At 40.7% G+C, this 24,214-nt stretch overlaps 1 protein-coding gene across 5 annotated transcripts in view; it reads left to right on the top strand.

Moving 5' to 3' along the window:
* Positions 1 to 24,214, top strand: part of unc13c (unc-13 homolog C (C. elegans)) — a 92,161-nt gene that overhangs the window by 31,906 nt on the left and 36,041 nt on the right. For all 5 annotated transcript variants that reach the window (XM_031848691.1, XM_031848692.1, XM_031848693.1 and 2 more), the window contains 8 exons: positions 430 to 599; positions 2,265 to 2,380; positions 2,679 to 2,842; positions 7,131 to 7,287; positions 7,702 to 7,770; positions 15,129 to 15,218; positions 16,298 to 16,426; positions 22,285 to 22,418. In XM_031848691.1, coding sequence (XP_031704551.1) covers positions 430 to 599; positions 2,265 to 2,380; positions 2,679 to 2,842; positions 7,131 to 7,287; positions 7,702 to 7,770; positions 15,129 to 15,218; positions 16,298 to 16,426; positions 22,285 to 22,418 — 1,029 coding nt within the window. The remainder of the gene's footprint in view (positions 1 to 429; positions 600 to 2,264; positions 2,381 to 2,678; positions 2,843 to 7,130; positions 7,288 to 7,701; positions 7,771 to 15,128; positions 15,219 to 16,297; positions 16,427 to 22,284; positions 22,419 to 24,214) is intronic.

Raw genomic sequence — 24,214 nt, forward strand, 5'->3', positions numbered from 1 at the left:
TATATAATCCATGCTATGATATGCAGTCACTCTTGTGAAACGCTCAGCTCTTCTCTGATGATATTAGTATGCATTGGGAGTAAGAATATATAGATGCAGAGTAAAAGTCATGCAATGTCTTGTGGTAAATCCTCCTTCCAGGCAGAGAGCCCTCCTCCACATACACATGCTAAGCATACACACTCACTCATACACACTCACATGCATACACAAATACACACATTTTTTTATTCGAATCTAGGCAAGAATTGTTCTCCATATGTGTCCAAGGGATCAAAGAGGTGTCTGAACTTGTATTCATGCATTTGACTGTCATTCTGCTCTACTGAATACCCCAGCCTGATGAGCTGTCACCGAATAAGCCGCTGCTGATGTTGTTCATGTTGTTGTGATTGTTTTGACCCGACATAATCATCTTCCAAATCACAGTGAATGTCACAACGCCACTGACCGCATCAAGGTGCGTGTGTGGGACGAGGATGATGACATTAAATCAAGGGTGAAGCAGCATTTCAAGCGTGAGTCAGACGATTTCCTGGGACAGACCATCATCGAGGTTCGCACTCTGAGTGGAGAGATGGACGTTTGGTACAATCTAGGTATGTTACCCATTTGATCTCGCAGCAGTTGTGGGATTGATACCAAAACAACTGAACTCTTTTTTTGTAGCCAACCCTCTTAAATGTCTAATGTTGTCTGAATGCAGCCACACAAGAGCTTTGTCTTAGACTGGCAAAAGTATGATTAAAAAAAAAAAAGTTGCATTCATGATGTCTTCAATTTGCTCGTTTTGTGTGATTAATTATCATTGACTAATTATTGCAGCCCTACTTGACAGTTTCCAAATTTCATTTTTTAGACACATCAGGGTTGACACTAAGAAAAGTTCCCTAGTTACCATTGTTATGATTGCAACACATTTCACAAGGTTTCTGTTCATTTAAACTCTTTATACCTTTCTCTACACAATCTCGTTGTAATGTAGCCATTAAACAGGAAGATACAATGTGGTCCAATTGAGGTCACCATTACTATCCATGTACCAAGAAGCCACACAGACCTTTGGTTTAGTTTTGGTGCTGCTGCTGTTGATGCAGAGCCCTTCATTGTTTCCACTCTCAAATATCACCAGTATCTCCATGTGACATGAGGTTGAATGCGCAACATAATGCAAGCTCCCACTTCTGTTCAAGTATTATGGCTGGCTGGTGCTGTCTTTGTTTGCCTCTCTAGCTAAAAGGATGCACTTTGTGGTAATTGTGACCCCTGACCGCTGCTGCTGCTCTCTGCCTTTTTAAATGTCCACAATAAATGTTTAAACAGCCCTTTGCTGTTGTGGGTGTCCACCCTTCCAGCTGATCTCCTCTCTAAGCCTCTTCAGCTCCTCTTCAATCTGGGCTGTTGCGTTTACAACGCTAGTCTCTGTCGCTTTGTCACTTTATTATTTTTTAATCATCTGTCTCTAGACCAACTGACAGTAGGGGGAAATTTCCCTCATTTAATACGATAGAGATGAATTGTAAATGAAAGCACAGAGGGGAGGCATTTATAGTCTGTAACAAACCCCAGCAGCTGTGGAGTCATCAGCTCTCAGACCTGTCAGGAATGTGTAAGCCTGCATCTTTGAGGCTGTGTATGTTTGGGGCTATATATGAGCATGCAAGAGACGTGCTCATATACTGCATTATAGCCAGTGATATTGCAAATGCAAGTGTTTTCTCATACATTAAAATTGCATGGCTGCGAGCGAAGATATGACGTAATTTGTGTTTTATGTTGTGCGCTTTCTATCGAGGTGGACAACAATGTTGTTTATTGAATTGTACAGTCTTTCACTGACTGGGGTTAGTCCGTTTGTGCAAGAGCTGAACTGAATGGAATAAAACTTTTCGAAAATATTCTTTTAATAGGTCTTTCACTTGCTCCAGCTATTATGAGGAAAAATGTAATGCCAAACTTGTGACACACGATTTAGAAACCTGTACAGAGACAGAACAAGAGACTGGCAGTCCAAGCTGCTCTTTCTGGTGCTTAGTGTTGTGCTATATCATCCAGGATACAGATAACGAGATGCTACTGTAAGTCTCGGAATAGAGATTGTGGAGTTTAAAATGTGAGCAAAAACTTCACTTTGATATGATAGTTTCTGTGGATTCAGGTAGTCACATTTTGCCTAACCTACCTAAAATTCCGCTTGTAATTGGTATAGTTACTCTTCAGTTATGTTCCCTGTATGGCTAACTCAGCTTGGTTGTGTATTACAGATAAAAGGACTGACAAGTCTGCGGTATCTGGTGCCATCAGACTCAAGATCAGCGTGGAAATGAAAGGGGAGGAGAATGTGGTTCCTCCTCATGGCCAATACACCTGTTTACATGAGGTAACCATCATCATGCGATTCAGCATTAGGCAAAATTAGTTCTCACTCAACTCCAATCATTGTCTTTGGGAAGCTAAGCATTAAGTCTGCGAAGGCAGCTGCTAAAGAAAACTAATTATTGTTTTGTGATTACATCGGAAAGCAAACTAACAGGATTTTCCAACAATCAATAGTTAGAGCATTGTAAAAAAAAAAAAAAAAAGATGTCACCATAAGGGTCTTTGTTTGCTGTTACTTGTTGTGACTCTGTGCTCCATCACCGTAACCTCTTCTGTCTTATCTCTCGTGCCACTCGCAGAACCTGTTCCACTGCCTGACCGAGGTGAAGAACAGCGGGGTGGTGAAGATCCCACAGGTGAAAGGGGACGAGGCGTGGAAGGTCTACTTTGACGACGTGTCTCAGGAGATAGTGGATGAGTTTGCCATGCGATACGGAGTGGAGTCTATCTATCAGGCTATGACGTGAGTACCACCCTGATCTATGGCCTTTTACCTCACCAATCTGTCATTGTCCCATCCGGCAGAGTGGAGGCGAGGAGATGAGAAAAAGAAGAGCAGAAGGAGACGAGAAGTAGTAAAAATGTCTCCTCAGCAGAATCAGAGCTTTGGAGGACAATCGAGCTCCTAAGTTTAATTGATTCATTTCTGGTCCCTTGGAAAAACTCCCAGCCTGCCCAGGTCACATTGATCATGGACACACATAAACAGTCTCGTTTCCCTCTCTCTGTCTGTCTCTTTGATCGTCTGTGACCCTGTCCACCACCTGGAACATTAAAAATCACTGAATATTGATCAAGCCAAAATTCAAGCCATGTTACATTGTATAGTGTTGCCACAATGTAACGGTTGCGGTTACGAGCAGTTGTGGCCGTGTGGTTATTGAACTTGAGCTTCAAACGGTCTCACTAAATTGGTCATGAAATACAGCAATGGCACCATTTTCAAAAGTCATTCTGAAATTGTATTTTGTTGATGTTACTTGGAAGTCATTGTGGGGACCGAGTCAAAAGTGCATTCAAAAAGACTAAGAGAGCCTTCTCACTTTTATCATAAACACTTGAGACCAAGCTTTTATTCATCTGGTTCTCCCTTTGTTATATATGTAACCTCTGATTCCAATTCTAACTTGTTATTAACTACCAAAAGTCCCCTTCTATTCCCACTAATAATTAACAGTAACTCAGTTTTTATATAGACGTTTTATATAAATCATGCTTTATAATTTAACTAATTTAGGTACACGGTTGAAATATTATGTTGTATTTTGTATATTTTTAGTGCAGTTAAAGTAGGAGTATGAAAACATTGTTGGGCGAAGCCCTGCCCACTTTTGGTAGAAATCCAAATACAGATATGTTAGTAAACAGGTATAGCAGTTTTGGATTACACCTTTTATCCCTTGTTCATTGTTTGCATTAGTAAGTTTTAATTGTTAGTGAGTCTGAGTCAGTCTAAAAATGTCAATTTGAATCACCAAACTGCACCTTTTAGGTTCTGCTTGCCCTTCAGAATAGGCTTGTTGGGCAGTCCCAGAAGCAGACTATGTAATTAGCTGCTGCCTTCGTAAATCAGGCTCTAATTACACACAGATTGTGTTGGCAAATTGAATGAAAGTCACAGCTCACATTTGACTTTCATGTCCAGAAATCTGGCTGAACGTATCAGTTAGATGAAGAATCACTGACGAATCGTGTCGCTTTTAATGGTCTTGATATAATTAGCTAAATATATATGTTAAAATACAAATGACAACATAAAATACTCTTGCTATTTTTTTAATTTTCCGCAGCAAAGTGAGACCCAAGGTTCCTTCAGAAGGTTTTTGGATGACTAGCTACCATTACCCTGACTTTATCCTGTTTCTGATTTTTTTCCAAAAGACCCCAGGCATGTATGATCCCCCGGCCCCTCCTCTCACACTTTTCTGATCGCAGTGATTATTATGACTCAACCTCATATGTCCCACATCAGATGCTTTCTTGATCTTCCTAATGGCCCTGTAAGGCAGACGTGCCATTGGGTTGTTGTTTTTTGAGCCCTGTAAAGCTTGATTTAGCTGTTTCTAGATCTGTTCTTTGCCCCATCGCCATTGTGTCCACAAAAGTGAGGAGTGGAACTGCTACAATAACGACACGTATTAAGCGTTATATGTAAGGGTTGACACAATTGATTGTTTTGGTGTTGTAAACTGTGCCAGGTGACAGACGGTTGTGTCAGTGTGACAGGGTATTATGGCATATGAGGGATTGCAGGGTTATTTAAGTGCAGACAAGTGAGGCAGTAAGTTGCCTTATTACCAGCTTTCTCAGGTTGAGGTAATGCCTCAGGCTTGAACCTTGTTTAAGCTTGGAGTTTCTCATTGAAGCGCTTATTATGCTTCATCAGGAATTTATGAAAGGCCCTACCTTTCCGTTTTTTTCATCATAGATCCTTGACTCCCAGCCACTCCTGACATGATGGCTACATAAATCACAGTAGCTGCAAAGACACAACTATCCCTCCTGTGCCCCACACAACAACTCCCAACATATCACTCACTCATGTTCGTTTTTCTTCATCTCACTCTATCACCACTCCCTACCACCTTCACATCCCACCATCCTATTTCTCATAATCCTTTTTTCTCATTTCTCCCAGCCATCTGAAGTTGTAAAATGAGATGTGAGTTTGTGCGTAGTGCGTCTCATCTGCTGGTAAAAACCAAGGCAGGGTAACACGAGGAGAAGCAACGTCTTCCTCTTGAAAATTGGCTCAGGAGATCGAGCTCTAAAAGCACCATGGGAATTCAGCGGATGCCATCATCACTCTCTTTGCATCACTCTCTTTGCTCGCCTAACCCCAAGTGCTCCTGGGTAATTTGGAGGCTGAAAGCAAAGTAATTAAATAGGCCTCCTGATGAGAACATGTTTGTGTTTCTATTTGTGAGCGTGTGCGCGTATGTGTGTGTGTGCTTGGGCTGCACTCAGGAAGGGGAGTAAATCTGTAATCATTACTTCCCATAATGTGGTGCCTTTTCCAACACTTTGGCTGTATGAAGCAATGACTCACTGTGCAGGGTGTTCTTAGTTTCAAAATCTCTGTTCTCCAGCTTCACAATACTAGTGGTCACCTTTAATTTGTGATATATAAAACTATTTATAAAAAAAACATGTTGATAACACAAATTTCTCTTACGATTAATATATATATTATAAAGTAAATGCTTAGTTATATTATCCAAAAACTAATTTCAGTTTGCAGTATCTGAAAGTGAAGGTGTGAATAATATCAATATTCTTCTTTTTGTATTATGTTAACAAATGCTATATTTCTAAAGCTCAGCTGGCTTCAAGCTCTCGGGCAAAGCATCCAATGCACCCATATGTTTGGTTGCTACGGGTCTCGCCAGAGGCTGGGAAAAAAGCCCCAGTATACATTTTTGTCAGCTGCATCAAAGTAAACATACAGATTATTGCACACTCACATTGTTGCATAAAGTATTCTATCTAGAATAACATGATCCTTTGTCTGCTGTATGAATGTGTTTCGAGATGGCAGCCAGTCTTTATGTTGACTGTAGATACCAGTGATTTATATTGAGGGAGGTATTCTGCATGGCTTGTGAAGCAGGAGCGTATGCTTTTCACTCAGGCAGGGATCCATGCTCAAACCAGGCCTCTCTGGCTCCAGCACTTAATTACTACTGGGTGGAGCTGTTGCAGATGTGTGTTTGTGTGCGTGTGCGTGTATTTGTGTGTGTGTGTGTGTGTGTGTGTGTGCAAGGAAAGAAAGTGAAAGATCATCACAAATCTGAAGTGGCAATATATGAGCCTGTCTCATTGTGTAAAGTTTAAAGTTCAGGAAGTTAAAAGAGCTCTGGAGACAAGAGAAAAGGAAACAAGATGTATCTAAACAGAAGACGCTAAGTTTTCAACAGTAAGATGCGCCTGCTTCAGTCCCTCCCCTGGGAAAGATCCCTTGTGTTATTTTAGTACACTGCATAGTATTGAGATTTAGTTTATGCTCTCTTGACACATGTGGATTCACCTCAGTGGAAAACACTTACCTCGGTAAGTGTACAACAAACAAATAAGTTAAATGGTACGCAGTAAGATTTACATTTCTCTCTTCTGTTCCCCTTGGAAGGGATTATATCACATCGGATCCCTTGATCAAACTTACTCGCTCCATCTATTACTTTGCAGCCTTATGTCCTTAATAGTATAGGTCATACAGCTGTGATTTATGACATCATTGGCTATAGATAGTCGCTGAAGACACGATTACAGTCCATGAACGGAGCAGTGAACTACTTATCCATTAACTCTTCCATCAGAAGTAATTGTTTGGAACGTTCAAAATATCTTCTCTCTTCAGCAGTCAGTCAGTGAAAATAATCGAGAAATACTGTACTTCAGTAAGTCTGCTCACTTTCTGTTTATCTTGGTAACTGTAAAACAATGGACAGAAGCACGGTTTAGGATGTTTTTTTTTTAGCTCTATATGTTGAGGGAAATGCTTCTTGATTCTAAACCATGTTCTATTTCAGTGCTGTGTAACTTTGTTGATTATGAGGATTGCTGAAGAGCAAGTCTTTAAAATGTTCTCTGTCTGGAATTGTGTCGTTGATGTGGTATCTGTCACTGTCCCTATTTTTTCACAAGATTGTCTGTTGATCTTTGGTCGAGAAATGATCCGACATTGTCCAAAAATGGCTACAGCAGTGCCCCCTGTGCTACGTGGAATAATAGCTGTCTCTTCTCCTCTGTAGGCACTTCTCCTGTCTGTCCGCCAAATACATGTGTCCCGGTGTGCCAGCAGTGATGAGCAACCTGCTTGCTAATATCAATTCCTACTTCGCCCACACAACCACCACCACCACAACCACTGCCTCCGCTTCTGACCGATTTGCTGCCTCTAACTTTGGGGTAAGCACACCTATTATTGTCTTGTAGTCTAACATCCGCAGACATCCAGGTAGACTTAAGTAACATCTATTGCTGTCTTAGAGTCTGATATTAAACCCTTTTTGTCATCAATCTCATTAAGAGTTATTTGTTTAAAACAAGTTGTGCATTTGAAATCAACCAGATCTCAGAGGTTGCCAGTGCTTTCCGATTGAACTTTTAATAAGCTAATGCTGTACATCATAAAATAATATTTCCAGGCAGTAAGCCGAGTCTGGCAATATTGCTAAACCCCTACATGTTGTTCCAGGAAGTAAAAATGAGTCACTGCAAGCAAACAATGCTACAGACCACGCAGTTTTAAACATTTTTAGACACATCGCTTTGTGTGTGGGGACACTTTGAACTGAATTATGGAATTTTTCATCCTGACAGAGGGAAAAATTTGTCAAATTACTGGACCAGCTGCATAACTCACTAAGGATTGACCTTTCTAAATATCGGGTATGTATGAACTTTTGCGTCTGGTGTGTTTGTTTTCTGTGACTTGTGTCAATTCAAAATAATGATCATTTTTACAGTATGATGTTAAAATTCACCATAAATCTATATTGATAGTATTTAGATATAGACAGGAGGAGCAGGAACAATTCTCCTGTTTTTGGGAAAATTCAGGTTGCCATTTAGTATAGCCTGTTTATCATTTGCATCCTTTAAAATGTACTCTACTGTAAACAGAAGTGTTACTATCTAAGGTACCTGCAATTTGGTTGATTTGATCGGCTTCAGGGTTGATTGAACTGTATACAGTACACTGTGTGCTTACTATATCTGGCTTGGAGCAGCAATCCCTTTACACTTTGTGTCTGTCGCGCTCCAAATGTGATTATTGACTGGATTCTCTTCTTTCTTGGATACAGTTCAGAGTGTATTTTATGCATGCTTGCCTTGTTTGAATCCCACAATGTTGTCACACAGCAGGCACATTAATGCCGGGCGTTAAGGTGTGGTAAATATCGGGATTAAGACAAGGTAAATGTCGTAGGTGTGATGGTGTCATACCGTGACATTTGATAATGTCACATGTGCCACACTCATGTTCACATAGTATTAACAATATATGGCTTTGAAGTCTATTTGTGGTTTCAAGATGTGATAATGAAGGAAGATTTGTGAAAAGTGTGATTTGTGAAAAGCAGAAATTGCAGATAGATACATATATACCCAGACAGATATCATGTCATACATTGTTGTTTAAAAAACAAAACCTCATATGAATGAATCAAATTGAATTAACAGAATGATGAATGACTCTGCAGTGTATTTGCAGTTTTCAGCAGAGAGAAGCCAAGCACTTAAATATCAATAATCAGCCTACAGTGTCTAGTGGTTCATCAGCATCTCAGGAAATAGTGTTCCCCATGGTCCAATAAATAGACTCTGTCGTGAGTGTCCAGCAGTCTGCCATGGTGGTTCATGCATTTAGGATATTGGACATCGTGTATCCATACACCCATAAACTGGACCATGTGCTTCCACATTTCTATGTAGGCTATAGCATCTGGAGATTGATTTGGTGTTGGCTATTACTGATATATACAACAAAGATCACGTTTCAAAATAATTTGTCACAGCTTCTTTCCATCCTGTGGACTATATTAATGAAACAATCATGTTTGTTCAGTTTTTATCAATGGCCTCATTTAGAAAAAAGGCAAATGACCTAATATACCTATAGCTACCTGTACAAGCTAATGCAATTTTGTCGGAGAGAATGGGGCGACATGCAGCATACACGCTGCTAAGGACTCTCTACCAGGTGATCAACCAGGTCAAAGTGGTACAGTCATTTTTGAAGTCTCCATGGCAGTGTTGAACTGGTGAAATTACAGTACATAAATGCTGGTAATAAAATGTCTATGTAAATGGGTGTAGTGATGTTTCATCCCCTACTGAGTCAGTCTCACTTGAAGAACTTTTTGTTGTATGACGATCATTCTTCATGGTCATTTGTTTGGTGATTGTCACAGAATGATGGGCAGCAGGCCATGTCTGGTAGCTGCATTGCTAAGTTTTCTATATAGAGAATTTTCTGCTTGGCTTGTTTCAGCCATCTTTGATGTAAATTATTGAAGGTCACCATTTCATGCTTCAGTAGGCTACATGTGTCCACGAAGCTCTGCTATATGGCTCAGTCTCGCATGACATGTCCTGTTTTCTGCTCAGCGCTACATTGTCTCTGCATATTTGTGTTGTATTTACACATTGTTTATTATACAATGACATACATATAGTAACTAAAATTATACATAACTAAAAAGCTTATCACATTTTAAAAAGTATAGAATTAAGTTAAATTAGGATGAACAAAAAAACATGATGAAGTTTTTGTACAACATCACCCTTGCACATTTTATTAAATGACCCACTAATGAATAGTGATTTCATTCTTCAACATTCTTACCCCTCCCTAACCCAAAATAAATGACAAAGAAGCACCAATCAAACATGTACCTTAGAATAAACATCTCCCAACAACTGTAAAATGAACAAACTGGGATCTTGCAATCAGAAATGCATCTCTAATTGCTGGTATTGCTGCCACTTGCAGGCCACTAAAGGTCCTCTGTATTCTACTCAGGCAGATTGAAATCCTGACATACAGCACATAATCTTCCGGAGCCACCCCAGGAGGGCTAAACCTGTTAAGACACCACACACCACCACACATTCACAGGCACACAAACCCACACATCTCTCGCTCGCACACACTCCCTCACAAACGAGCAGACATCCACACTGCTGTTTAGCTACAACTGCTCACTGACTCGCACGCAGGTATGCACCTGAGCAGCCACACACACACCTCTTCTCCCCTGCTGGTGGCATTGCACGGTGAACTGCAACTGAAGGATGACCCTCTCCCCTTTAATGTGACACAAAAGACAATGTGACGTGAAGTGTGTTATTGCTATTATTCCCCTGTTCTTTACCACGGCTCTCTGTGTGAAGCCACGTGTGATTACAGAGACACACCCTGACAGCATATAGATAGATCCTCACAGATAAAAGAGAGGATGAGAGAAGGACAGCAAGTAGATAGCATGAAAGAGAGAGGACTTGAGTTAGACAGAGAATGGACTGGCAAATAACGGGTGAGGGATAAAGAGGATTTGGAAAAGAAAACGTTAAGCAGAGAGGGAGTTGGACGAGATGGGATTTGGACAAAGAGGGAGCGAGTTGGAGGGAAAGAGAGATCGATTTGGAAAGGGAGAGGAGAAACAGACGAGGAATGAAAGGAGGCATGGTGGTTGGGCAACAGAGGGTTAAGTGAAGGAGAGATGACCTCTTTTATTTTCAGATGGCCTGGCTGTCTGGCGATGAGGGCAGTCACAGAATATCACATTGGCTTCACCTGCCAGTGCTGCCCTGCTGCTCTCTTGTCAAGCCTGCCACAGACCAGTGGTTCATGCACACAGTTCATACTCTCTCTTTCACTCTCTCACTCTCTGAAGCCGTCCCACAGAGCCGGCCTGCCACTATTGGACAGTAATACGATTCAGATCTTGCTACTTCGTCCGTTCACCGTATGGATTTCACTATAATGACATTCTGAGGGAGATTGAGTTTGCTTTTGTAAAACAGGGGGCTTGAATCAGCAGAGAGGGAGCCGGGTTGCACCTGCCACTTTACATTTTGCAACATATGCGTTTCTTCCTTGTAAACTTTATTCCAATAGCCCTGATACAAGTGACACCTTGCATAGCCAGTTTGTCCCAGCTGGGATTTGCAGGTTTCTCCGGTTCGGACGTAGTATCTCAGTATTCAGAGCACACTGCGGGGGATGTGGTTTGTTGGCTTAGTTTGGACAGTTTGATATAAAGTGATGTTTGTTCAGTAAGCTCCCCAGGGATATTATCGTAAAATGTAACTCTGTGCAGCATTACTGTGGGCCTTTAAAGAAAAGGTTACTTAATGCAAACACCTGCTTTGTTGCTTCCTATGATGCAGTAGCTCCGGCTGCCTCCTCCAGTAAAACGAAAAGAAAATAGTTACTGTACCTGTGGCTTTCTACAGCCAGATTGTGTTATATTCAGCAACATTGAGCTGTTAATGGAGCTACTAAAGCATCACATAAAGGAGCTTAGGATATGTCCCTTTCTAACAAAACATCTCAAATGTATACCCATTACTGCTGTGTTCGGCTGTTTATTTTGGGCGTTTTTTGGGGGAAATTCCATAATAAACTTTAAGGATATCAAAGTTTATCATACTCCAGCTCTCCCCATCCTGTCCTAAGCCCCTCCGAACCAGACGAGCGCGGCCATATGCAAGCACTAGTTAATAGTTGCTAATAGTTTAGCCCTCTGCTGATCGCAATGCAGAAGTTCTCCACTAAGGCTAACCACAGCCATGAGCAAAAGGCTAAAATATAAGTCCGTCTTACTTCTTTGCGTTACTTAGCGTTATGGGCAGTTGTTGCCGATGCTGGAATAGTAACTTTTCCTGATATTCTGCCATTGAATGAGGCTTTCACCAAAGGGATGTGCACTCATATCTGCATTTGTAGGACAGCCAATAGGAACACCCTCTCTCTGAAATTACCTGGGATTGGCCAAAGTCTGCTGTCATGGGCTATTTTCTAAAGAAAACCTTTTCTAAAGAAAACCTAACTCTAGGAGGTGCAGAAGTTCTCTCGGGCCACTTGAATTACAGTGCTGAAAGGTTATTATGGAATTTTTGCCCAATGATGCCAAAAATATACTGCTTACCCCAGCTTTAAGTAATCTATTTATACCTTTTAACTTCAATAGACACTCATCCACACACAGACACATGCTCTGTGGCATATGCCTTTGCTCAGGATGGTCAGAGTGCAGGGTGAACAGTGCAGTGTCCCTATGGCAGTTTGAGGTCCAGTACCCGTCAGAGCATGACTGCTTTTGATCTCTTTTTCCACATAATTACCTTCACATGATCCACTTGTTGCCCGGTGTCTGACAAGCAACTTTTTCAACCATTAGTCGGGTCTTGTAAAAATATTAAATGTTAAATCACAGGGATATTCATACATGGTAATTATGAAGCGTGTAGTGTGTACTGTATATATATATATATATATATATATATACCTTTTTTTTGATGATAAGCAGTCACTGCTTTTCAGTTTTGCACTGGCCCAACATAATATTCAATGTACACTAGAACAAACACAAAGAACTAAAAGCCCATCAGCATCACTCACTCCTCGTCCCATCGCATAATGAACTTTCTGTCATTTTTAGAAGGCAGAGCTGATGTTGTCTATACTTTTGGCTCAGAGATGGATGCTTTGCTTTCTTAGTATGCTTGCTTGCTTCTTGGCAATACATCTGATTATTTTTCCTTTGTTCTTTTTGCTGATGAAGTTGGAGTTTCTCTTTTCTGGTCTTTGTGTATTCAGACAGAGCATTTGTTAAAGTTCGGCAAAGTTATTTACACCGCTGTCCCTGCTTTTAGAAACACTGAACATTGAGAGCAGGGTTTCTGCAGAGAAAGAGGTTTGCATCTGTGTGTAACATCAGTAATTGTAAAGTAATGTACTGTATTTATCATTTGTTTTATGTTGGTCAGCAACAGTAAGAAGCTAAATTAAAAAAATCCACAGTATCTGTACTTTGTACCACTTCTCAAGTACATGCTGTTTTATTTTGTTACTGTTTTGTTTTATTCTTCTATCTGTCTTTTTTTAAAGCACTTTGAATGACCTCTGTATTTGATAAGGTGCTGTTCAACGATAACTTGCCTTACCTTTTTAAGCTACCGGTATATAAACATCCCACACTTAGTTCCCCGCCTGAAGCTGTGATTGTAATTTAGATAAATCCTATTAAGTTGTTCCCTGCTTCACACAGATATAGTCTATAATGAATGCATTTTTTGTGTACCCTTGCTATCTGCAATCAAAACAGGACATCGAATGCCAAATTAGATTGGTAGCTGTGATCATAACATTTTGCATGTAGAGATTTGGTTTTTGTGAAGAACCCACCTACTTCCTTTGCAGCAAACATAATGAGTGTCAATAAGCACTTGATTCTCCGGGACTTCAATCACCATAATTGCACAGCTAGATTCCCTTCCTATGTCAGAATCCACAAATTAACTGATTCAAAATGCTCCCCTTTTTTCTTCATTTAAATGTAAAAATATGATATAAAATATGATTTAGTGTGCAATTTTAATCATCATTTCATTTAAAAACCAGTAGACTCAATGGATCAGACTTCCACTATCACTGAAAGGCAGACTGACAGTAGTGGAAATTGCATTTTTTTTTCTGTGCAATTTCAGCTTGTTCATTGGTGATTTTCCTCTCCTAGATAAAGGTGTTAATGCCTGTTTTGGAAAAGCAAGAAAGCACATGTTGGTTTGATCGTACTTGAGGAGTGTTGGTCTTAGCGAATTACCGTAGATTTATTTTTCGAAATTACTGTTTAGCAGCGAAGCGCACTCTCATTTGGCTTCATCCTATACAAGTTGCAATTCCTACAACCAAAGCAAACAGATAAAACACATTTTGAGCTGTTGTCGTAACTGTTCCAGCAACAGTGGTTTCAGGAGGTGTACTAATGGCGACATTCAAGGTTGCATCGAAAGCTACAGAGTCCATGTTTCAAAGAGACTGATGGTCTCACTTTTATCTGAAGGTTACATGTATGTGATGATATTGTGAAAGAAAGTTCTATGTCAGCAGAGAGAGAAAGGGTAGTAACTGATAGCACTGATGGGCTCCATTCTGTGAATGAGACTTGTGCAGCAGAAGCAGGAAAATAATTTTCTTTGATTGTAATTGAAGGATTTACATTAAAAGGAGTCTGCTGAGACAGGATACGCAATCTTCTTAAATAACATTTAAAATTTAAACTAAGGAACAAATGATGAAATACTCAATATATTGTACAAAAGCAAGTGATGCAAACTGCATTTAGTGGAGTGAAAAAAAAGCCTGCTCCCAACAGATTTTCTTTTCTTTTTTGCCCCCTTCAGAAGCCAAATATAACTGGTCCACATTTGCTTGTGCAGAATGTGTGTCAAGCTTGTTTTCCTGGAGGCTTTTCATCCTTACTGGGGACTACACTTTCGCCTCTAAATTTGACTCCTATTAATCACAGGTCTTGAGAAATGCACTTTAAGTGGACAGCTGACTGTCTGTAAGGTATTAACAGGCCATCCACATTCTGTTCTTTTTGAGACCACTGTCCGGGTTGCGTTCGATTGTGTTTTCGGTTTTTTGCTTCTTCTTCTAAAAGCGGTCATCTTGAATCATTTATCAACCCAATAGAAACCTCTATGCTGCTCGAAAAGATGTCGGGCGGGTTTTGCTTTCCGCTGATCGGCCTTGATCTCAGATAGACCTCTCCTGTGCTTGTGCTGTCACACCTACAGGCTGCTGTGAGGATTTGGCTGTACTTCCTGCATCCCCATTGTGCATTTATTGACAAGGTAGAGGAGGGATGGAAAACAAGCAAAATTTGTATTAGAGCACTGAGAATGTAGGAGAAGTAGTATAATGTATGGGGCAGTGATGCCTTTCCTCACTGCTTCCAGGGCTTTATATGCTCCCCGTCACGGTTTTCCGCACTGCCTGATGACTTCATGGCCCCGAAATAGAGGTTTTCATCAGCAGAGAACTCCCTTGTCCACTAAACGATTAGACATACATTCATTTCGGTATGATTGCTGGGCATTGTTCTGGAATCAATTTCAATGTTTTCGGGCTAAGCAATGTGATGTGGTGGATGGGGGTGTGTGACGTTACAAGGCTGTTTTCAACAAGATGTCTCCTCATGTTATTGTCCCCTCTCTCTTTCTTACTCCAGGATAATTTCCCTGCAGGAAACCCAGAGCGTCTGCAAGATCTCAAGTCCACTGTTGATCTGCTGACCAGCATCACCTTCTTCAGGATGAAGGTAGCGTGTGTGTATGCGTGTGTGAGAGAATGTGTAGGTTGTATGGGCAGGGAGTACAATTTGATAGGCGATGGGGGAGTTTGGCACTCGAATTAAGAGGAATTGAACATAAGCATTGTAATAAATGATGATGGAGCACAACGCTATCCTTTGCAGATATCATCTATAACCTTTTATCACAGCAGTGCATCGACTGAGTGACTGAGTCTCCTTCAATACTGGCCATGCCTGTGAAATCTCACAACATTCAATTAAAAACATAAACCCACATTGATTTCAGGCATGTATCGTTTAGGTTAAATCGATTCAAGCTCATAACTCCTGAAACCTGTCCCTCTCAACACCACTGGCCGTTCAAATCCAACTAACTTATGGCTTAACCATTTTCTTGACTGCAGGCTGATGCAATGGGGTCATGTTTGTGTAACGTGTGTTGACCTGCACACTGCAGTTAGCCTGTGTGTTTAAAAGGTGTCCAGCTCTGTCTTGTTTCCTCTTCCTCCCTCTCCCCCAACAGTACGTCTTGACGTGCTCCGCTATATGAAGGGCTCGGCTCCATTCAGCTCTGTTTTTGCGTGAGTGGGGGTGTAGCGCTGGTGCACTGAAGCAAAGCTCAGATGGCAGCTATGAGCAAAGGAATGAAATCTGTCACTTTAAGTTACCAATGCTTTCACTCTGTCCCGTGCCCATGCTGCACTGCACTATGTACAGTATATGCACAGCTGCTCACACACAGGAGCTACGGTGTTACTATACGAAATACTGCACATTTACAGTCTGGCCACATGTCAATTATGATACATAATGGATGTAAGAAGGCTGCCCCTTTTCCACAAGGAAGTGATATCTTGGGATTAATACTTCATGTACTTGTAATATGATAGCATTAAGTTATCACTTCACTGATGGATGGTCCTCCACATAGAAATCAATTTAAGACACAGCAACTGTCATTGATTTGGGTGTCTAACATCGTATATATAGTTATTGGATGATTTATTATAGTATAAATTGCTATGAGACTCAGGACAACACCAAACATTGTAATGATGTGCGTGTATTTATGTGTGTGTGCGCAGGTACAAGAGCTCCAGAGTCCACCAAGAGCCAGTATGGTGGTGAAGGACTGCGTGAAGGCGTGTCTGGACTCCACATACAAATACATTTTTGATAACTGTCATGAACTGTACAACCAACTCCTTGACCAGGTAAACTGTTTCCAGATCCTTGTGACTATCACTACTAATCAACCTTCATAGCTTATTAAAGGCAGACCTCTGCTGTTGCACAGGTACCAATAGCTTCTCAGCAAATTCATAGACCATTCAAAATGTGAATAAGTGCCACATTTTGAGATCTGTGTATTCCTCACATTAGCATCTAGCAGATGTAGTGACGCACACACTAAACAATGTGTCATTTCAACGCTTGTCGAGTTCTCACTTGGATTTAGTTATCATGGGTTTTGAAACCCTCAAGGCTAGTGAAATCAACAACAAAGACATTTGTGTTAAAATGATGACAAAGAGCGTAAGGTGTCAGTTATGACATGTGGATAGTGTTAGAGTCTAATCAAAATAAGGCCTGCCGCATGGCTCTCGCGCCGGACCAGCTCCGTGCCTCTCAGCTTCGGAATCATCGCCTTCTTTGGCTGCGCCGGCTGCTTGTTGGTAATTGGCTCGTTGGTCAGCTAAACCCTTGACGCAATTACTTCCTTCTCCCCCGCTTACTTTCTAATCACACCAGTAATCAGATAGTCATTGTATTTTCTTAGAGAAGAACAGGGAGGTAAACTCTGCTGCTGTTTCTTGCCTTGAAGATTGGTATATTGTTTTATTTGGCCAAAGTCCTGTCCCAGTGCCTATTAAAAAACATTGTCTTGTCTGTGGCTGAAGCAACCTTTGTGCATCTTGCTCCAAATGTTGAAAAGCTGAATAGAAATGAAAACTGTAATTGTAAAAATGTTGCATTTGTTCACTCCTGTTTTAGTATTGGATGTGTCTGCCATCTGTTCAGCTTTAGTGTTCTTTTGTTTCTTTCATTACGGTTGTTGTTGTTACGACTTCCCTGGGTTGAAAGCCATAAACCAGGACTTAGCAAAATATTATAAAAAGTATATTTCTAACAAGAGGATTTATTTTTGAATGGATAGTACACACAGGATACTGGCAAAGACTATCACAATTTAGGCACATTTGTTTGATGTTGCTGAATGTTAACTGGATTTTATGAGTAAACACAGTTGGAGCAAGAGCTGCTAAACTTAAATGAAAGCAGCTGACAATATACCTGCTCTGCTGATTTATGTAATTACACAATCTACAAATCTACAAACTCAACATCTGGTACTTAGCCAGGCAGATAGGCAACACTAACCAGATAACTCACCCTTAATGGAGTCTTCATGAACGTACTACATGCATCACTGCAAAAAGTGAGCTGTGAGCTAAATGATGTAGCTTACATAAATTTATGTAGAATACCTGGAAAAAATTGCATTTAATTACTGGTAGTTTTTTAAAAGTCATTACAATAATATCAAATAGAGTTACTACTTTGGGGCCACTCCAATTAATTTGTCAGTAAATCGAGGTAAAAACACAAATTTCTTAAATTTCCTACCAGCTTCTGGAACTCACATCATGCTTTCATCACGTATCACCTTCATCCTGTCACAAAAATCACATCCCTTTTCATCTTTAGTGTCCTTTGTGTTGATGTGTGACAATGCCGGGAATAATTCAATTCAACATGGCTAAAAATCAATAGGCTATATGTCATGACTGACATTAACCAGACAATAAAAATGTTCACCGTGTCTGTTGCAAACTCTGCGTGAAGGCGTTCAACCTTCTAAGAAACAGAGAGTCTGCAGTGAAGAGTCATATAAAAGCAGCCAAGCCTCAGGCAGCACTTACCTGACTCAAATCACTATCTCATCTGTTTAAGGCACTTTTGGCTCTCAAGAGTCACAATGGATAATGTTGTACTTTATGAACACAAAAAATAAGTGTCAATGTGAACGATGTCAATAAACCGGGATGAAAGTATGCTGCCGTACTGCCTCCTCGTGTAAGGACGAGCATGCCACGAGCAGCTGAAGGCATGTCCTCATTTTAAAAGCTCATAGAGTCACTTGTTTTTATTTTCAGGAGACACAGCATCATCCAGTCATCAGTTATAGTTTGCTTTTCCAAACACATGGGGATTTTCATTGGCTAGTTTACTTGCTTTGGCCTCGCCTGAGTAAATAATCAGGCAACAGGCAGTTCCACCGAATTATTTTTCCGGTTTACTTCCCAAGGAGAATGGCCTCCCCACCTCAGAAGATAATGTCTGCAATCCGCTCAAAAGTTGAAAAATAAGCTTTCTTTGTTCAAACAGCCTGAGGGGTTGTAAGCAATTACCAAACCAGAGAGATAGACACTTTCCCTAATTACATCTTCGTCCACCACAGTTTCACAATTGACAGCCTCTCTATCATTGTTTCCTCCAAGGCAGAAGAAATAGACATCAACTACATTCCAGAGCACACCTCACTGTGACTCTAAGTCATTATGTTCACATACACTAGGTAGCCTGTGACTCAGCGGATGGAACACATTTCAGACCCTAATTCTCCAGTTGCTAACAGTGACTGAGTGCTGCGACACAAGAGCTGACACGGTGGCCAGGCAGGCAGTGAAATTTCCAAGCTCCAACGAGGCATCTTGCGTAACAAACAACAAAGCTTTCTGCCTCCGCTTAGGCGTAAAATGACTGGGAGGAGGAAGGACAGGGAGAATCTGGCTTAACCGTTTCTTTAATCCTGGCAGGGAAAGTACGAATTTGAAAAGCAAGACGTAAATGGAAAGAGGGCAAAGGGAAAAAAGGACCATATTTTCTTTCTGGCTCATCCACTGGGAATGAATGTGGATGGGCAAATGATGGTACACAGACCAGAAATGCCTTGTAGCATGCACATACATCTATGATAAATGAACACGTATATGCACACATTCTTATGTATTATGCAAATACTAACGTATAAGTGGACAGATGAATAGAAGCAGTCTGGTTTGGAGGAGGGAGGTTGGTGAATGTTGACAGGCGTGCAGAAGCAGGGACCCAGTGTGCCTGTTTGTGAGACGAGCCACAGAGGATCTAGAAGACTACGCTACGTGTTACTGAGCAAGTGATTCAAATTGATTTGATAGGTATCTCGCTAATGGACATTATCACATATTTGCCAACAATACCCAAATGGTTGACGAACACATTGTTTGTTTTCAGAATGTGTGCCTTTGAGTTTATTTTTTTTCCCCAATAGTTACACATTCGACCTATTTTCTCTGGGCGTTAAAATGCATTGCAACAGCTTCGGTTCTACCCACAGCTCTTTCTCCCTTGGGAATTTGATCACATTCTCCACAAACATCTTTCAATCATAGACTCTGTAATTTGTGTCACATTGTGAGAATTGATGAGGAGCCAGTGATATGGTAATGCTGATTCCTCCCACACAGGGTCTGAAAGTGCTAAGCAATAAACATAAACCACTAGCTACCCCTCTGGAGGAGTGATACACAGCTATGAATGTGTCTGCAGGTTCCCCCACCACCATTATGCACTGGAAGTATAGTGAAACTACATTGCGCGTTGAGTTCAGTACAGTATTCATCCCCTAGTACAGCTGAGAGTGAAGCCCATGGGTGTGTTGTTGACTGTAAAAAGACAGTAAGCTACTTTATCACCTTTAACAATGTGTTTGTACCTACTTGAGGTGAATACAGATGAGCAAAGGGAGATGTTTTAGCAGGATGCATACTGCATCCCATTTAATAGGGATGACCCAACCTTCACTGTCCTTCATACATGCATACAGCTATGATACACCCACAGACAGGTTTTGCATAGCTGAGTCACCTCCTGCAGAGATAGTTGCTTCATTATATCATGCTTCCAATTGAACACATATGTATCTTGTAGGAGCATATCTCCCCCTGATGGCCCAGGTCTCTCAAACCAGGCCAGGCCTTCTTCTTTGAAGTCATTAACTATGGGTTAGGAGCCAAAATGGATTGCAGGCCTATTTCTTATAGCTTTGATCTAAACTCATGCATCGCTCATATTCTTTAGTAATCACTTGTTAATTAACCTTTCAATATTTTGAATTTCATGGTCAATGGACCAAACAAATGTGTCTCAGATGCTGCTTGCCTTAATTTATGATGACACCAAGCAATGTTGTTTTGCCTCTCAGCCATTCTTTACCAGTTCTAGCAGTGCGTACTGTAGATGATGCAATCTACTCTACTGGGTTTGTGAACTACAAGGTTAACATGCATCCAGCTTCATTTGAATGTCCCAACACGGTCTTTGATTCTGCTACATATAAAGCTCCCTGTTGCCTCCACATTGAACAGCAGTGCATTTTTAATTTCTTGCTATGTATTAAACACTAGTGCATATGCAAAATGAGCCTTTGATCAATATGATGCCTGGGATGGAACCTCCCATGGAATGAGGAGTAATCTGTTTTTATGACCATGGCACACTCGATGACTTAACTTCTGCAGTCTCAACCCCAAATGATTGAAGTAGGGAACGCTGGGTTGACATGACTGACTGTCACAGAATCAGTTGTAAGCCGTGTCTGCGTTTCTTGTTCCTGTGAGATTAAAATCTGTAGCTCCTCCAGCTTAAACGTCCGCCTTGCATCACCAGATATCAAACAAAAGAAGAATCAACGTCATGAGGCATAATTTGATTATTGTAGGATTTGATTAGGTTGTGAGGATTGGATCAATGATGAATTGACTAGAGTTGCATTTCCATTTCCCAAGCTCTCACTAAAACATCTCCTCTCCGTGCTGCACACAAGTCAATTGGCTTCAGGCCGTTAAATAATTCAACCTAAATTATTCAATAACTGATTGGAACATATTTCATTTTTAACACAATTTTATTTTCACCAACATACATCAAGCATAGATTTTGCTTTAAACTAGAACTACACACACAAGTGAGAGAATGTGTATCGCATCCTCTTGGGAGGGGTATGTCCCCATAGTGCACAGTCATACAGTCGGTGAGCATAAGCATAAGCGCGGGTGTGTTTGCATGTTGTCGTGTCTGTGTATAATACAGAGCTGTCAGTATGGCTGAGTGTGTTGCAGTATGTGCACTCAGCTTTGTGTTTTCTGCTTGTTTTCTGTGGAACCTTTTCATAGCAGAGTGAATGACTGTGACAGTTAGGTGCTGACCGCAGATCAGTGTGGTTGCACTCAGTGTGGGGTGAGCAGATGGTAGATCTCAGTGTGAGGTTTCATATTTAACACCTTTCACCAAGGTACAGCCACACAGAGATTTCTGCAACACACTTTGACACACACTCACATCTACATAAGCACATAACGGAGGGTGATTACGCTTTTAAAACTTTAAAGTTGTGATCCTAAAGATTTTGTGTTCGATGTATCTGTTTCCCATGCAAGACAAGCAAACTCACATTGTTGTAATGAAGAGCTCAGTTGATAATTTGCCTTTTCTATCATGGCCGTGAGCGATCACTATCTGATTTTACACTGCGCATGGCGGGAGGAGTGTTCCACACAGCAGCAGGGCACAGTGATCGTAGTTGGTTACCACGCTGAGGAGGTTTACAGCCTGCAGCTCATCCTCTAGCAGCTCACTGTGCCTTATTGTTCTATTACTCCCTGCAATATGCAAAACAAATTCCCTGTAAAAAACAAATGCAGAAAATGACTATGTCTTGTTTCGTGGACAAGATAAAGACATGTTTTCTCTGTGACCGCCTCCCAATAAAAAACACCTTTTATTGTTAACTTGTTGCAGTAGGCAATGTTCAGTTTGCATTATCAATAGCAAACAGCAGAACAATATTTATAGTGAGACTGACAGCAATAAAATGGATGATTGGATGATTTAGGCTCAGTTGAAGTCTGCTAACCATGTGTCATTATAAGTTTGTTCAGTTCTTTGGTTTTTATTGTTTTCAGTGCCCTTAAACTTTGAACATCAATTTGTCTTCGGACTCTCACCATCCTTATTTCATTCTCTGTAGAGCCGGAAACAGGACATTCCCCGAGAGGAGCAGGGTCCGTCTATAAAGAACCTGGACTTCTGGCCAAAACTCATCACTCTCATGGTTTCAGTAATCGATGAGGACCGGACAGCTTACACCCCAGTCGTTAACCAGTATGTACTTCTTTATTTTGTTCATCCCACCTTTTTACCAAGCAGTCTGATTAAATACATGTTCAACATGTAATTAATTAGTTGCTCCGTCAGCTTTTCTGGAAAACAGTTAGGCATTCTCGTTACACATGCATCGTTGAACATTGTGTTAACATCACATCATTTGCATGTAACCATATATCCTCCATTTAATTTCAAAGGTATAAATGACCACACTAAAAACACACTTAACAGGCAGAGAGAGACAGAGTTTTCAGTGCTTGCTATAAAGCGTCATGCTGTTGGGTTTTAATGGACGTAATGTACATGTGGTTGACTGGTAAGGAGGTTTAAGAAAGTGTTTGTTTGTTTGATATGGAAATATTGTAAAAAAAAAAAATTTTCAATATTTATAATTCGGTTCTCTATTTCTGTTTTTATTTGGTTCAATTAATGTCAATTTGTGCTTCATTTTTCAAGACACATGATTTAAAAAGACAAGGGAGAGAAATCCTTCTTGAATCTCATGTTGATTCATTTTATAACCCTGAACCTTTATATTGTTTTTTTTAGAGAATGTGAGTGCAAATATAAAAACACCTTCTTGCCCTCTAAAATTTGAAAAATGTATTTACTGATAGTCGAGACATGAATGAGCACAGTGTTGTGTAAGAGGGCTGGGAGGCAGCCAGAGAAGCCAGCTGTAAAAAATGCTTTGTTTGTACAGTGAGCCATAGAATGGATGGATAAAAAGGGGAACGCAGTGTTGCAAAATGATATAACAGATGAGAGATTTGTTTGTAGAAAACAGTGATAGAGGGCTGGTTGTGGGGATGGTGTTGAAGGGGACATTTGTGTTTGCGTCCTTCTGATGTTTTGGTTAATAAAATCAAACAAATTACTGTGGCGCTTACCTTATAAGAAATAAGATGAGGCATATTTTTCTCTTTCTGTCTCGCTAATATATCCTCTCACGCTCTCGCCTCCCCCTTTTTCTTTTCTCCTTCCTCTTGCTGATTTCCGATGCTTATTAAGACTCTGTTTATGCCCTAAGCTTTCTCTCCTACACTGTCTAATGATAGATTTGCGTGCCCATTTCCTCCACATTCCCCTGGTCAAGTTCCAGAGTGACAGCAACTCTGATGCTTTTTCACTATAAACCCAGGAGTGGACTTGTTGCTTTTAAATAATGGGAGCAGTTGCCAGAGGAAAAAACTGCTCCAATGTTACTCTGTTGCTCTGTGCTGAGAACATTTATTGGGAATCATGCTTAGCTTTTGAGCCAATAGACTGATCTACATACAGAATTTATTTTATGATTGGAAACATAAAATTGGATACTGCAGGTGTTTTTAAAACTGTGAAAGATAAGAAGCTTTAGAGATTATTTCCATGAACACTCATCATGCGGATGTTAAACCACATAACATCATTCATTTCACCACATCGAAGTAGATCGTAAACCATCTCCAAGCATGCACAGCAGCTGCAGATGTATTCATTTTTGCCATTTTCGTTTTTTATTGACTGCCTTGCCCACAGTGCACCGCGTACTTGCATGATGAAACCAAAGAATAACTGAGGTTGGGAGACAGATTCTGAGAGTGATAGAGATGAAAGAGGGACCAATTGTTTCTGGGATTCTGGTTGTTGTTTTTTGTTTTTTCCCAGTTGTCACCGGGAGCACAAATTCGCCTTCTAATCTCAGTGTTTGTTCCTTCTCTCCATAAAAGAATGTGCTCTAGGTTAGGCTGGGGAGGGAAGAGGAAAGTGTGTGTGTGTGTGTGTGTGTGTGTGTGTGTGTGTGTGTGTGTGTG

This window comes from Anarrhichthys ocellatus, unplaced genomic scaffold (genome assembly GCF_004355925.1).
Source record: "Anarrhichthys ocellatus isolate YVR2014 unplaced genomic scaffold, GSC_Weel_1.0 scaffold8, whole genome shotgun sequence".
NCBI lineage: Eukaryota > Metazoa > Chordata > Actinopteri > Perciformes > Anarhichadidae > Anarrhichthys > Anarrhichthys ocellatus.